The 13112-nt window shown below is 35.2% G+C and overlaps 1 protein-coding gene across 3 annotated transcripts; it reads right to left on the bottom strand.

Moving 5' to 3' along the window:
• Positions 1 to 951: 951 nt before the first annotated feature.
• LOC142344143 (LIM/homeobox protein Lhx9-like) lies at positions 952 to 12370 on the bottom strand. 3 transcript variants are annotated; one of them, XM_075395667.1, is made up of 7 exons: positions 12213 to 12370; positions 8943 to 9403; positions 6638 to 6768; positions 2897 to 3127; positions 2163 to 2395; positions 1529 to 1778; positions 952 to 1308 (listed from the first exon to the last, which is right to left on the bottom strand). In XM_075395667.1, exons 2-7 carry the CDS (start codon positions 9389 to 9391, stop codon positions 1226 to 1228), a joined length of 1377 nt encoding a protein of 458 aa, XP_075251782.1. In that variant the 5' UTR covers positions 9392 to 9403; positions 12213 to 12370; the 3' UTR covers positions 952 to 1225. The 3 variants fall into 3 exon arrangements, with proteins under 3 accessions (XP_075251782.1, XP_075251781.1, XP_075251783.1); XM_075395666.1 differs by lacking the exon at positions 12213 to 12370 and adding an exon at positions 10810 to 11343; XM_075395668.1 differs by lacking the exon at positions 12213 to 12370 and adding an exon at positions 9653 to 9802.
• Between the last annotated feature and the right edge of the window lie 742 nt (positions 12371 to 13112).

The following is a 13112-nucleotide window of genomic DNA, read 5'->3' as shown; positions in this document are numbered from 1 at the left end:
TTACTCGGTAACACTTCCTATGTTAAATTTTTAACGCCCTTCCCCTCCTCCCCACCACTACCTCTTATCCAACGGGGAAGTCGCTTAAATGCTTATTGGTCGGTCATCAGTCAAAGCAGTAAATATAGTAGCCACCAATACGATTTGGAGAAATCATTCGCATTTACTTAAGAATATTGGAAAGTTGGCTCTACGTGTGTCCTCATTTTGAAAGAAGGAATACCTAACCGAGTGTTATAAACAAGTAAAAACTGTTTTCCGAAACCATTTATTTGTAGAAAACTAACAATCATACTTGTTGTGGCAATAAAACATTATGTCATCAATTCAACATTCCAGATAAACAACATTTTCATACAATAAGAAATTGAAAATTAAACAACGAAGAAAAAATTGCAGAAAGTTTATTAGCATCAATGCAAGGTAATTGCATCAATAAAAATGAAAACGGAACAGTTGTTCGGCCCAGACATACAAGACAGAAAAAGGGAAATAGCGCGAACATTTTTGTTTTCATTTATGCAGTTACCAGCATCATTTTTGTTCGGCCCAGAACAGTTGTTCGGCCCAGACATACAAGACAGAAAAAGGGAAATAGCGCGAACATTTTTGTTTTCATTTATGCAGTTACCAGCATCATTTTTGAAAGATTTAATTGCCAACGTTTGCTAGTTCCTTTTTCTTTCTTACGACATTCGTGTTAATATAATTCTATACATGTTCATCAATATTATGCAACGATTCTTTCGTGATTATAGAGCTCCATTTTTCCAAATCTACATCAAAAATTTTAAAATCAAAAAGTACCGAATATTCAACCGGGTCGCACATCATACAAAATTCTTAGTAGTCATAATAGGCCATTTGAGTAGGATTCGTACAAGGATCCTTTGAAATCATACAAGGATCGTTAAGATATCTATTACATCATATATGATCCTGGTATGGCTACAAAGAAATGGCGACCCGGGGCAAATGCAAAATTCATTTATGAAAAGCTATTCTTTGTAAGTGGGGCAAATGGAACGGCTAGTTATTTTGGGATTTAAAAAATATGATTGCACACAAAATTAACATTTACGTCGCATATAATTGATTCGATATGAAGCAACGTTCCATAATTACTTCGCTTGTCAGTTGTTCCATTTTTTAAATTGTTTATTTGCTTGCTGGTTTATTGTGTTCAATGATCTCGGATGTATGAGATATTCTTAAGTGGATGCTGTCACATTATGCCACCTGTGAGGGCATTTGGAGACATGACGTCATCGAAATTGGGTGGTGTTGCCTGCGGACCAAAAGATAAAGCTGAAACAAGGAGAATCAATGAGTCTTGAGGGCAGGGAATTCCGGTGTGTACATCTAATTGCGGTGATGTAGCTCGGCTCATGAAGGTTCAGATTTTCAATACCAGTTATTTTGACCAAACTACTGCAAAATTGATTGATTTATTTGATTGTTAAATTATATGGCGAATAATTTATAGAAATATGGGAGGTCATTGAGTGAAAAACAGAGGTTGTCGTACCATGATGGGGATGATGATGATGGTGATGGTGGGGGTGAGAGTGGTGAAGTTTAGGAGCTGCGCCTCCATTTGGGTACACTGCCCCTCCCCCGCCAGACACTACTGGCATTAATGGTCCTGCTGCGCCATTGACGTTATTGCCAACGGTTCCAGTAGCCGCTGGTGCACCCGTTGGAACACCTGCCCCTGGTTGGGTAGCACCAGTTGATAGGTGTTTCTTCTGTCTACTTCTCGCGTTCTGGAACCAGACCTAAACATTAAAACATACAGATTATGCGATGTCTATATTAAATCAGGTTTTGCTGTTCAGTGTCGCAAATTGTTGAACGATATTCATTCGTTAGATCGTGCGTGTTTATTGCGCGAAAGAGTCTCGCCACTTAAACTCCCTCGGAACGGAGGCGGGCTTTCGTTTTTTTTTGTTTGGCGTGAAATTAGTAACGTGTCCTAAAAATTCCTACAGACTTATAATACTTTGATTGTGAACTTTTAACGGGCCTGTGTATAACTTTTTCAAGCACTTATCAAACGCAACTAAACAATGCTAAAATTTAAAAATGTCAGAAAAAGTTATCTTTAAACTATTGAATATATTAATTAAAAAAAACGAACAAATAAATATGCCAGATCTCACCTGTATGACCCTTTTGCTCAACCCAGTCTGAGAAGCAATCCTCTCCAGATCTTGTCCATCTGGGTTGCTGTTCATGTTGAAGTTAGCCTGCAGCACCTTCAGCTGGTCCTCTGAGAAGGTGGTCCTGGACCTCTTACTCTTGTGCAGTAGAGAGGGACTCCCAAGCACACAGTCCAGATCACCAGATGAGGAACCGCCTCCGGAACCTCCGACCAAGTCATCTTGTGCATCGCCTATTAATTACTGGAATTAAGGAACTTTAACGGGATCCAGTTCTCGAATCACTAAAATATTTTCACGTGGCCAGCTCATCTTCATTGTACACATCTTATACCCTTGTGAATTGATTTTTGACTCTGCGACAAAAATGACAATGGACTAGTACTACAAACAAACCAGTATCTCTTTACTTGTAAGCACAGAATGTTTGACACTCAAGCCAGCAAGACTGGAGTTCTCGATATTTGGTATCTCGTTGAGCTCTCTATTTTTGTTTTTTCTTTGAGGGCTTGTAAAACATAACCTTTTTGCATAAATAAAGATTCATTGTACGTTTATTGACGCCCTTAATATCTAATCACGATCCATTTTGTTCTGCTTAATTTTCAGAGACATATTAATAGGGAAACAAATCTGATTTCTGATTTCAACATAAAATGTCTATGATATAATCATGATAGAACCATACATTATTTAATACCAAGATCTTACAATTTAATTCTTCATTAATTTACCGTTAACTGATAAATTGTCACAACTTCCACCATCCACTCCGCCTGTTCCGCCAATTCCACCACATGCAGCCATATTTCCACCCGATCCTGCCTGACCTGCAGTTGAGGTGGAAACTGATGATCCTGAGTTTGTGTTAGTGTTTGTGTTGTTGGAGTTACCGGGAATGTGAAGTAACTCCATGAAGTGTTGTCTACACAGCACGTGATGGTCGTGTAAGGCAAATTCTTCGCCTAAACATATAAATGGTTGGACCAGGAAATTTTTTGTGGCAGTTCATTTTGTTTCTATTTAAAATATCGATTAAAACACAAAAAAGTGTAAGAGAAAAATATAAAAAAAACTGTGCAGTTTTCGCTACCCAATATCGGGTTACTCAATAAAAATCATCAATGTAAGGCGTCTCACGTGACCTATTTTCTTCTTCTATTTTGGTCACTGACATGCCCTTTTTTGTGGTGCTTCTGTCTCGGCTTCACTGGGACTCTTCCTTTGTGTTCTTTAGGTTCCTAACATCACTGGATCCCCTCTTTTCAGAGGTGCACAGTTTGGCAGTTTGTGCCAGTAGCTGCTATTGTTGCAACAGGAGCCCCCTTTTTAGTGCTTCTCATGTACCCCTTTTGAACCCAGGCAGAAAAATTTAAGATTTCTTAGTAGCCTCAGGGGCATCATATATGATTTCTGAGTAGTCATACAAGGATCATATATGATTTCTCACAGGTCAACAAATGACCATATGTGATTTCATAGTAGTTTTACAAGGATCATAAAAGATTTCATACACCAGCGGCCTGCAATAAGGCGTACGAAATAAAGTTTTCTAATACGCTTTTCTCCCACGATTTTTTTTTTTGAAATTTCACTTATTGGCGCAGGGAGCCTGAATATTTGTGGCTGATTCGTAATTTTGCAGTGGAAACTATAATTAAAAAATACTCCGAATGCGATCATCTATTTCTTCAGTATAAAAGGGAAAATTAGTTATTCGGAACTTTTCAATCAATTACATATTACAATAGAATTAGTCAAAACATTCAAATAAATCTTACTTTTTTCAGACCCGATGACTTTGATTTAACCCAATTTCATTTGCAAGAAACAAGAAAAGGAAAAAGTGTTTTTTTTTCTGACAAGCAGTGAAGGATTATCCTATTTTTTGTTACCTGATTGAAAAATATATTGAGGAAAAGAAAGGTAATAATGAGTTGTACACTTTTACCTGAGCTTCTCAATTTTATGGTTCCTCCAACGCATACATAGTAGCCAAATTTGAAAAAAATGATAGAACAAAAAAATTGATGCTTCAAGCAGTTTAGAAAATTAAAAAGACAAGAAGAAACATTTATTCTCAAGAATACGCTTGTCGGTGTTTTAAAACATTTAAACTTCTCATCAGAAACCGTTTCCGAGGCCATAAACAGTTTCAGCTCTTCAACAATTTTTGTACTTATGTTTTCAGTATCTTTAGCACGAGGTCCTACATTACCATTAAAATGAAAATCCATTCATCTTGCAAAAGCATTTATGGTTTTGATTTTCATGACAAAAGCTTGTGATTCCCTAGAAACATTTTCCTTAGGTCGGTTCCCTTAATAAATCGTCATATGAGTTTGACTTAATTTCTTTACTGTCGGAAAAAAGTGCGAAATCTGCGAGTTTGTACAAATGTGGGAGCTTGTCAAGAATCTGAAGTTATTTCGGGTATTGCGGCAATGGTTTGCAACAGTTTCTTAGCAAAGGTTCTATTTATTTATGTTATCTGGTTACTCCAAATAACTTTTTGACTTTTAAAAACTTTTGAAATTTATCTTTAAATAATTGTAAGCAAATCAAAATGGATTGATTGGAATCTTTTAATTAAAATTGATTCAGAGAGAAAAAACAAGCCTTGGATCAGTTTCTACCAATGTTTTGATTATGTCATTACAGACGTTTTAATACACAGATCGGGCTAGCTGGTAGGCTGTGTCGTGTTTTAGGAAGTGTTCGCCACATCTTTAATTTTTCGGTCTGAAGGCAATAAAAGAGGGCCGCTATTAAGATGACCCGCCTTCAAATATCTTTAACTTTGGCAGCAATCCTCTTTTGCGGCTGTTTTCTTTTAGTAGAGTCTAAAAAAACACAAAAAACTCTAAGACCTAGCTGACAGTTGTCCACGGCCATAACTTTTAAGGAAAAAGGATGTTTCAAACTCTAAATGTTTTTAATTGAAAGAATTATTTAGTAGTTAACAAGTAGAGCCGGCTTAGTTCGCGAAAAAAAGCATTGTTTTGAAAAGTTTGAAAAGCCCTAGTTACGCATAGAAATTTCAAAAACTTGAATCCTTCAAATATGGTAATACACAATTTCCTAGGACGTTTAGTGCTTCTCATGTAACCCTTTGACCACAAACAGAAACATTTATTAGTAGTCTTATGGTAACCATATATGATTACTTAGTAACCAAACAAAGATCATATATGACCAGTTAATAGTCATGAAAAGGCCATATGTGATTGCATAGTAGTTTTACAAGGATCGTAAATGATTTCAAACACTAGCTGATTCCAATGAGATTCATGAAGTAAAATTTTATCATATGATTTTCTCGCACAAAAGAAATTTTATGAAATTTTATTTATTGGCACAGGGAGCTTGTATATTTGTGGCTGATTCATAGTTTTGCAGTTGGAACTACAATTAAAAAACACTCTGCATGCGATCGAAAAGTTTTCCAGTAAAAAGGAAAACATTAGTTAATCGGAAATTTACCATCAATTACATATTTTGATTTAACGCAATTTAATATGCAAGAAAACGGAAAAATGAACAATAACGCGTTTTTTTTTCGTTCTGACGAGCAGTGAAGAAGAACCAATTCTGTTGCCGCGTGATTGCAAAATACAATGAAGAAAAAAAATAATGAGTTGTAATTTTTTTACTTGAGCTGGCCAAATTTAACGGTTCTTCTGACACATACATAACAAAAAAAATTGGATAGCACAAAAACATTGATGCCTCAAGCAGCTTAAAATTTAAAATGAGAAGACGAAGCATTTGTTCTCAAGAATACGCTTGCGGGTATCTTAAAACACTAAAAATTTTTATTAGAAGCATTATCGGAGGCTATAAATAGTTTCAGTGCGTCAATGTTTTTGACTCTTATGTTTTCAGTGTGTTTGGCACGAGGCTCTACATTACCATTAAAATGAAAATCCATACATCCTCCGAAAGCATACATGTTTTTGACTTTCGTGACAAAAACATGGGATGCCCTAGCAATCTTTGTTGAGCTCGGTTTTTTTTTTAATTAATCGTCAGATGAGTTTGACTAAAAATATTATTTGTTGGAAAAATGTGGAAATTTTGCAAGATTGTAAAAATGCTTTACAAACTTGCGACCATAGTTTTTTATGGAAATACAATGTTTCAACCTTTAAATGCTTTTCAATTGAAGGAAATATTCAGCAGTTGACAAGAACATAACTTTCAAAAAAACTTATGTTTGAATCATTCATAATTGGTGATCCAAGGTTTTCTGGGAACTCGCATTATCCAGAATTCTGAAATATGATCTGCAATGATTAGTCTAAGACATGACTTTCACTGCAGTATACCTTATTGATTCTCAAACTCGATTCGGGAAGAGTAACAATTGTAAGGCGGAAAATTTTACTTGGTAATCTGCATTCTACGACTAAACGTTGCGTAGCAAAAAATCATGTTAATGATATATCGTTTAGGTCTACTAAAATTGAACCAACCAGTGGAAAGCTGTCTGTGACATATGTTGCATGCGAAACAAGCCAGATGGTAAACCAACTGTTTGGCTCTCCTCACCCAGTCTGTTGAAGACACCACACGCTGACACTTGGCACACCTCACCCCAAAGTACCTACAGTAAACAACAACTAACAAATTGATATATAAATATATATATATATATATATATATATATATATATATATATATATATATATATAAATGTGTATATATATATATATATATATATATATATATATATATATATATATATATATGCGCACACACACCCACACACACCGACACACAAGCACACATACACACATACCCGGGTCAAGGTTTTTGGGTAAATTTTGGGTAAAAAATGCGGTAAACGCGGTGAATTTTTGTAAGAACTGCGGTGATTGCGGTGAATGCAGTGAAAACAAACATTTCATCGCATTTCACCGCATTTCTTACAAAAATTCACTGCCTGGGTTGCTCATGATAGAAAATTCTTAGCAGTCATACTAGGTCAAATATGATTCCTGGTATTCATACAAGTTCATACATGATTTGTATGATTTCCTAGTAGTCATACAAGGATCATATATGACTTCCTAGAAATCATACAGGGATCATACAAAAAAAAATAATTCAAAGCCTAAAACCTGTATATCTTTCATTTTTTTTGACGTTGAAAAAATTTCCTGGAAATCATACAAGGTCAATTATGACACATAAAACATTAATTGGTTTCACAAATTCCCGTATAATGTAGTCGGTGGAAATAATAAATTATTATATCGCATTTGCATTCCACATTTGATTCTTTTCAACTTTCCAACTTAAATACATTCACATAACCAAGTGAAGGTTATCTATAAAAATTTTTCCAAATATTTTTTATAAATATGAGCATTTATAGGTATAAGCTGGCTTCAGAGAATATCTGAACTTTATTTATCTTACTCATTACTTGCGTACCTAACTTTGCAAATGATATTGTACGTTTGGGACTTTTGGCGGATCACAAAGTGATGCCGCGGAATCACATAAGTGAGTCCTTGCCGAATGAAATTTTTAAAAGACATAAATGGTTTCAAAATTTGTGAAAAATAGATGTATGATTCTTGGTATTTATACTAGGATCATATATGATTTCTTTGTAGTCATACAAAGTTCATATATGATTTCTTAGTAGTCATACAAGGATCGTACTAGGAAATACATTATGATTTGTATGATACCATATATGATCATTGTATGACTACTCAGAAAGTTCATATATGATTTCCTAGTAGCAATATATGATTTCTTAGTAGTCATACAAAGATCGTACTAGGAAATACGTTATGATTTGTATGATACCATATATGATCATTGTATGACTACTCAGAAATGGTGACCCGGGCGCGAAATTCACCGCATTTCTTACAAAAACTCACCGCATTTGCTTTCAAACGTTTATTGAATCTGTTTTAATTTCTCGAGAATATTAACAATGTAAGTGACAGTTGGCGCAGTGGAATCCCGTAACGAACTCCAAGTGTAAATCAGTACTGGACAATTGTAAATGCAAGTCTCCCATGTAATATAATTTGCTCGCTTTCTCGCTTGAAATTTGTTTCTTTAAAGCGTACTTTAACGGAGCAAAAGAGAAGCTCTCAACAGTCACGGTGGTGCAATAAGTAATACAAACATATAAAGGCACCGGAGATGGTCAGTCCGAGACCCGTACGGAACTTTATTTTCGCACTTGGGTTAGACTTGCCAAGTCTCGGCCAAGTCTGACAAGTCTTAAATGTGTTATGATCAAAGCTCTGAATTCGCACTGATACTTAGACTTGGAATTAGAATTGCCCAGTACTAATATTGACTTGGCGTTAAGTACGGGATAAGCAGTTGAAGGCATGCAGGAGGTCGGGTTCGAACCCGTGTGGGGACAATTCTTTTTTGTAAGAATATTGAGAACGCTGTGAAAAAAATTGACCGCAGTCACCGCAAAAAGATGTAAGAAATAAGCGGTGAAAATTATTTTTTTTTCACCGCATTTCACCGCATTTCTTACGAAAATTCACCGCCAAACCTCAACCCGGGTACACACACCCAGACACACCGACACACAAGCACCCCCCCCCCCCCCACACACACACACACACACAAGGACAAACATTATGTTATGATATTACTATCGCGAAGTTTATCATTTTGTTTCTGTTGTTTATGATCTATTTCTTATGATCTTGCAAGATCAATTTCGTATTGTGGGTCATATCAAGTATTCAGGTTTGGATTAAACCTCTGCTTCATCTCTCTCTCTCTCACCTATTGTAGTCTGCCTTGCAGTACAGTTGATCATCTTTTCCCACAAAACAGGTAATCTGATTGCCCAAATGGGTCATACACGCGCTGCACCTCAAGCACGAAGTATGCCACGCCTTTCCGTTCACATGTAGCAAAAATTTATCCACAATCTCCTCGTTACAACTCTGGCAAGTCTCAAATTGGGGTTTGAACTTCTTGGTCGTAGGTTCTAGAATATTCTTACTACTGCTCCCTGAGCTGACATTGCTTTCCGCCAAATCGGAAGGGGAAACGTCAATATCGTCATTATCGTCAAACCCGAGAGGCGATTGGTGGGAATTCAGAAGGGACGGGATTTTGGGCACCGCTTCCTCGAATTTGGGCAAATTGAGTTTGAACGATTTGAACGTTTGATGATCGTTTGTGTCGTTTGAGTTTGGAAAAACGATTGATATGTTACCCTTGGTCATTGCTGGGCTCGTCTAAACGGTAAAATTTGTTTGAAAGGTTTGAGAGTTTTTGTAATAAAATAGATATTAGTATTATTACACAAATGCAAATTTTAGTTCACTCTCAGAAATAACAAAATTTAACTGTTAGTTAACGATAATAATGATGAAAATACCAATGTTGACTTAATTCAATCAAAAAATTTAATTAGAGTCCTTATTAAAACGGAATATGTGATATTTTTGACGAAAATTGACAAAAGATTATAAACAGAAACATACTTTTCTCAAAATGTTGCCCTAGAAATTGAAAATTGTGAAAATTGATACAATTTTCCGTTTCTTTTACGTTGCGGCACTTGTTTAGGCAGTTGCTAAAATGTGAAAAAAATGAATAAAAAGAGGAGAAGAGTGTCAATAAAAGTGATTTAATGCAATTAAAGATGAGTTAATTTAATAACAGGATCACTTTAGTCCCTACAGATGGCGGACGGAAGAGGAGCGGACTAAATCTAATTAAGGCAACCCCATTCAAGGTGCGGGCATGGCCGGGGCCAACTAGAGGGGGCCGAGAGGGTGAGAGGGGAGGAAGGGGGCTCTTTTTGGGATGCGTGAGTTAGATACTCATTTCAGACTGCACTTGCGGTAAGATAATCTAATTATGCACACTATTACTACTGGCAAGTGTTACACGCATGGCTTTGCTCACAATACGACATCATGTTGAAATTCAACAATTTTGCAACTATATTTAGCTACACAACTACTCAATGAGCCTAACTTTCAATTTCAATTTTTAAAATGTCATTTTTGTTGCCGTATAATCTTCAAAACTTTTTTGCACTGTGTGCCTGCTTCACAGAGGATATATTTCAAAACAACAATGTTCTAATTGCTAAAAAAAAGATATTAATTTGTAAATACTTCAGTTCATCAGAAATTAAATTGTATCTGTATCCCTATGAAATTACCCAATAACTTGAACCATATCATTAAAGGTTTAAACTGCTATCGGTTTATTCAAGTATTTAGGCCAATATTTTTCTCACTGATGCATGTATTACAAAAATTCTCTTTGAAAATTAGTTTACAATTGCTGCAGATTCTATCGAATATCTTTACAGTGTAAAATGATCATTTTCCACGGTTTTACACAATTTGTTAAACATTTGGTCACTTTTCAGCCCCTTATTGTTAAAGCTTATACTTTTGCATGGTTTTGTTGAAAACTCATAGCCTATTTTTATCCAAAATATGAATTTCTTGTGTCTATTTGATTGTGAAGAAATTCAATCAAGGTCATTTTGAACTCGGGCCTTTTTTGACGTATGAAGACAAAAGAAATGAAATGCTCATTTAAAGTGCCCTTCAGACATGAAATAAGCTCAACAAACTGTACTTGAAATTGTGAAATCTTTTCAAATTATTTGTTCACGTACCTTTTCACCAAAATTGCCTGCAAACTGTGACCACAGTGTGAATTGAGATGAGTCCCAATTCATGGAAAAATGAAGTTTAATAATTAGTTCAAAAAAATTAACATCAAGGCTGACTTTCCTTGTGAAAATTTAAAACAAGCAGTAAATTAAATAAAGAATAATTGAACATCCATGTTACAACTGTCCCGCGTAATTTCATCCCGTGTTTACTTTGATATGATTCGATATATAAGAATCGTTTGCCGCGCAAATTTTAACAATTTTTATCAATTTTGTAGATTTTTTTGCTATCAAAGAGATATTGAGGCTAAGAGTTTTTAAGCTGCAACACGCTAATTTTCAAATATTTACAAGCTCATTTTTAACAGGAGTTTGAGGTGAATTATGCCTTGTGATTTAGAAAAGATCGACTTATTGACAAACGGGGCGGATATCCCATATCTTAAGTTATAACAAAGAATGCTTTTAGTTATTAATATCAGAAATCTTATGAAAGCATTATCAATTGAAGTCCATTTACTCAGCGTGTTATGACAAAAAGGAGAGATAAACAACTTTAAAAGGGAAAATAAATAAAGGAAAACCTGAAAAATAACCCCGACTAATGTACTTTGCCTGTTTATGTAAGGTATGATAAAAGTTAGTTAATCGATTGAGGATGGAACATCAATTTGTAAACAATTTTTTTTTCAGTTTCCTATTGACATTTTTAGTGGAAAGCACCTCAACTGGTATTTATGTATTTCTATCCTGTAAGTTAAGAAAGCGATTGAAGATTTCTCTCTTTATAGATTAGCAAATGAAACCTTAATTTATCAGCTAAAGAAAAACGACTTCCTTTTGTTTTTCATTGACAAGAAACGAACTGTTTTGACCACCTTGAAATTTAGTTCAATATTCGCTTGAACTACGTCACCAAATGTCGATTTCTGAGAAATAATATCACTATTTAAGTAATTTTGAAGTACACAAGGTTTAAAAGCTAAATGGAATTTTTACGCAATGACAAAAACTACACAAGTTTGAGAAGAAATTCACGCTTTTCAATATTTAATAAGCTTTGATTTCAATTTCTTCCGACCGCTGGGTTCAAGAATTTGCACAATTTTGAATCTTTAATTTGATATGCATGAAGACCACTGGCTTTTACTACATTCAAAAGTTACTCAACAAGATATTGATTAGTCTAATCCGGACACCTGAGCAGATTCGCGATTTTGGGTTGACATTAGGTCAAATATCCCGACATAAAAGTCATACTTAATTGGACATCAATATATAAGAACTATTGGGCACAACTCCTCTCGTATTAAACGCTATGAAGTTTCAAATCGGTAGTCTAAACGGATTATGGATATCTGTTCATATTGGAGGTCAAAATATGTCATTAATAATAACCTTACCTTTTCGAGTAGCAGCCGTCCAAATAACAAAAGTTGAGACAACCTCTGATTTCTTTATCTTCGAAAGTTTTGAGCAAATGAAACACTAAACATTTTTACTCCGCAAACAAGAAGAGATTAAGTATATTTATTATATGATTCTATCAAACGTTTGAAGATTTGAATTTCATAGAATTTTCGAATTTTTTTTGCGTTGATATGTACCAGTGATACAAGAAAAATTTTATATTTTGTCAAGTTGTGGTTATAATTGTCATTGGAAGACGATCAGTGTTAGCCTTCGTTAATCGTTTCAGAACCATAGTGTGACAAACTGACTCAAATAGATTGGTAATTAAGACGCGTCTATGCAATCAACAGAGACACCTTAATTGAGTCGGAATTTCGACAAGGAAGACGAGTTGAAATGAGAACTCAATTCAGACCACTGATTGGATAATTACACTTAGTAATTGTCTCATCATTTGAATGAGAAAACATGTTTTGTATCTGCAGTCGTTATGGGGGTTTGCGGGGATTGGAAACGAGGGGGCGGGGGGGGGGGGGGGGGAGGGAGGAAGGGAGGGGGGGGATGTTTTGAGAGAACGGATTGAGATTATCGTTTCGACGGGAACTATCTGCTCCTTTCCATAAATTGAAATAACAAACACTGGATAGATTATTTTTACTGTGCTGTTTTCAAAACCAATTGGTGCTTTTTGCCAATAATTTAATAAAAAAATTTAGTATTCAGTAAAGCTGCACACCAAACAAGGAGGCTAGGTAATGTGCGTAAGCACATAAATGTTTCGACCCCGCTCATCCACATTCTTGATTTAATTGGCTACCAAATGATGAAGAGATAGAAAACTTTCAAAAATATACACATTGTTCAATAAACAACCAATGAAATTCAATAAA

The sequence above is a fragment of the Convolutriloba macropyga genome, chromosome 8 (assembly GCF_964194025.1).
Source record: "Convolutriloba macropyga chromosome 8, txConMacr16.3, whole genome shotgun sequence".
Classification (NCBI taxonomy): Eukaryota; Metazoa; Xenacoelomorpha; order Acoela; family Convolutidae; genus Convolutriloba; species Convolutriloba macropyga.
This window is presented reverse-complemented; position numbering and strand designations above follow the sequence as displayed.

Excerpts from the sequence above, each read along its gene's own strand:
- LOC142344143 (XM_075395666.1), bottom strand. The coding sequence starts at position 10,872 with ATGAATTGGGACTCATCTCAATTCACACTGTGGTCACAGTTTGCAGGC. Across the intron at positions 6,769-8,942 it reads TGCAAGGCAGACTACAATAG|GTACTTTGGGGTGAGGTGTG; the intron begins GTGAGAGAGAGA and ends TGTTTACTGTAG. Across the intron at positions 1,309-1,528 it reads TCATCATCATCCCCATCATG|CTTTATCTTTTGGTCCGCAG; the intron begins GTACGACAACCT and ends TCCTTGTTTCAG.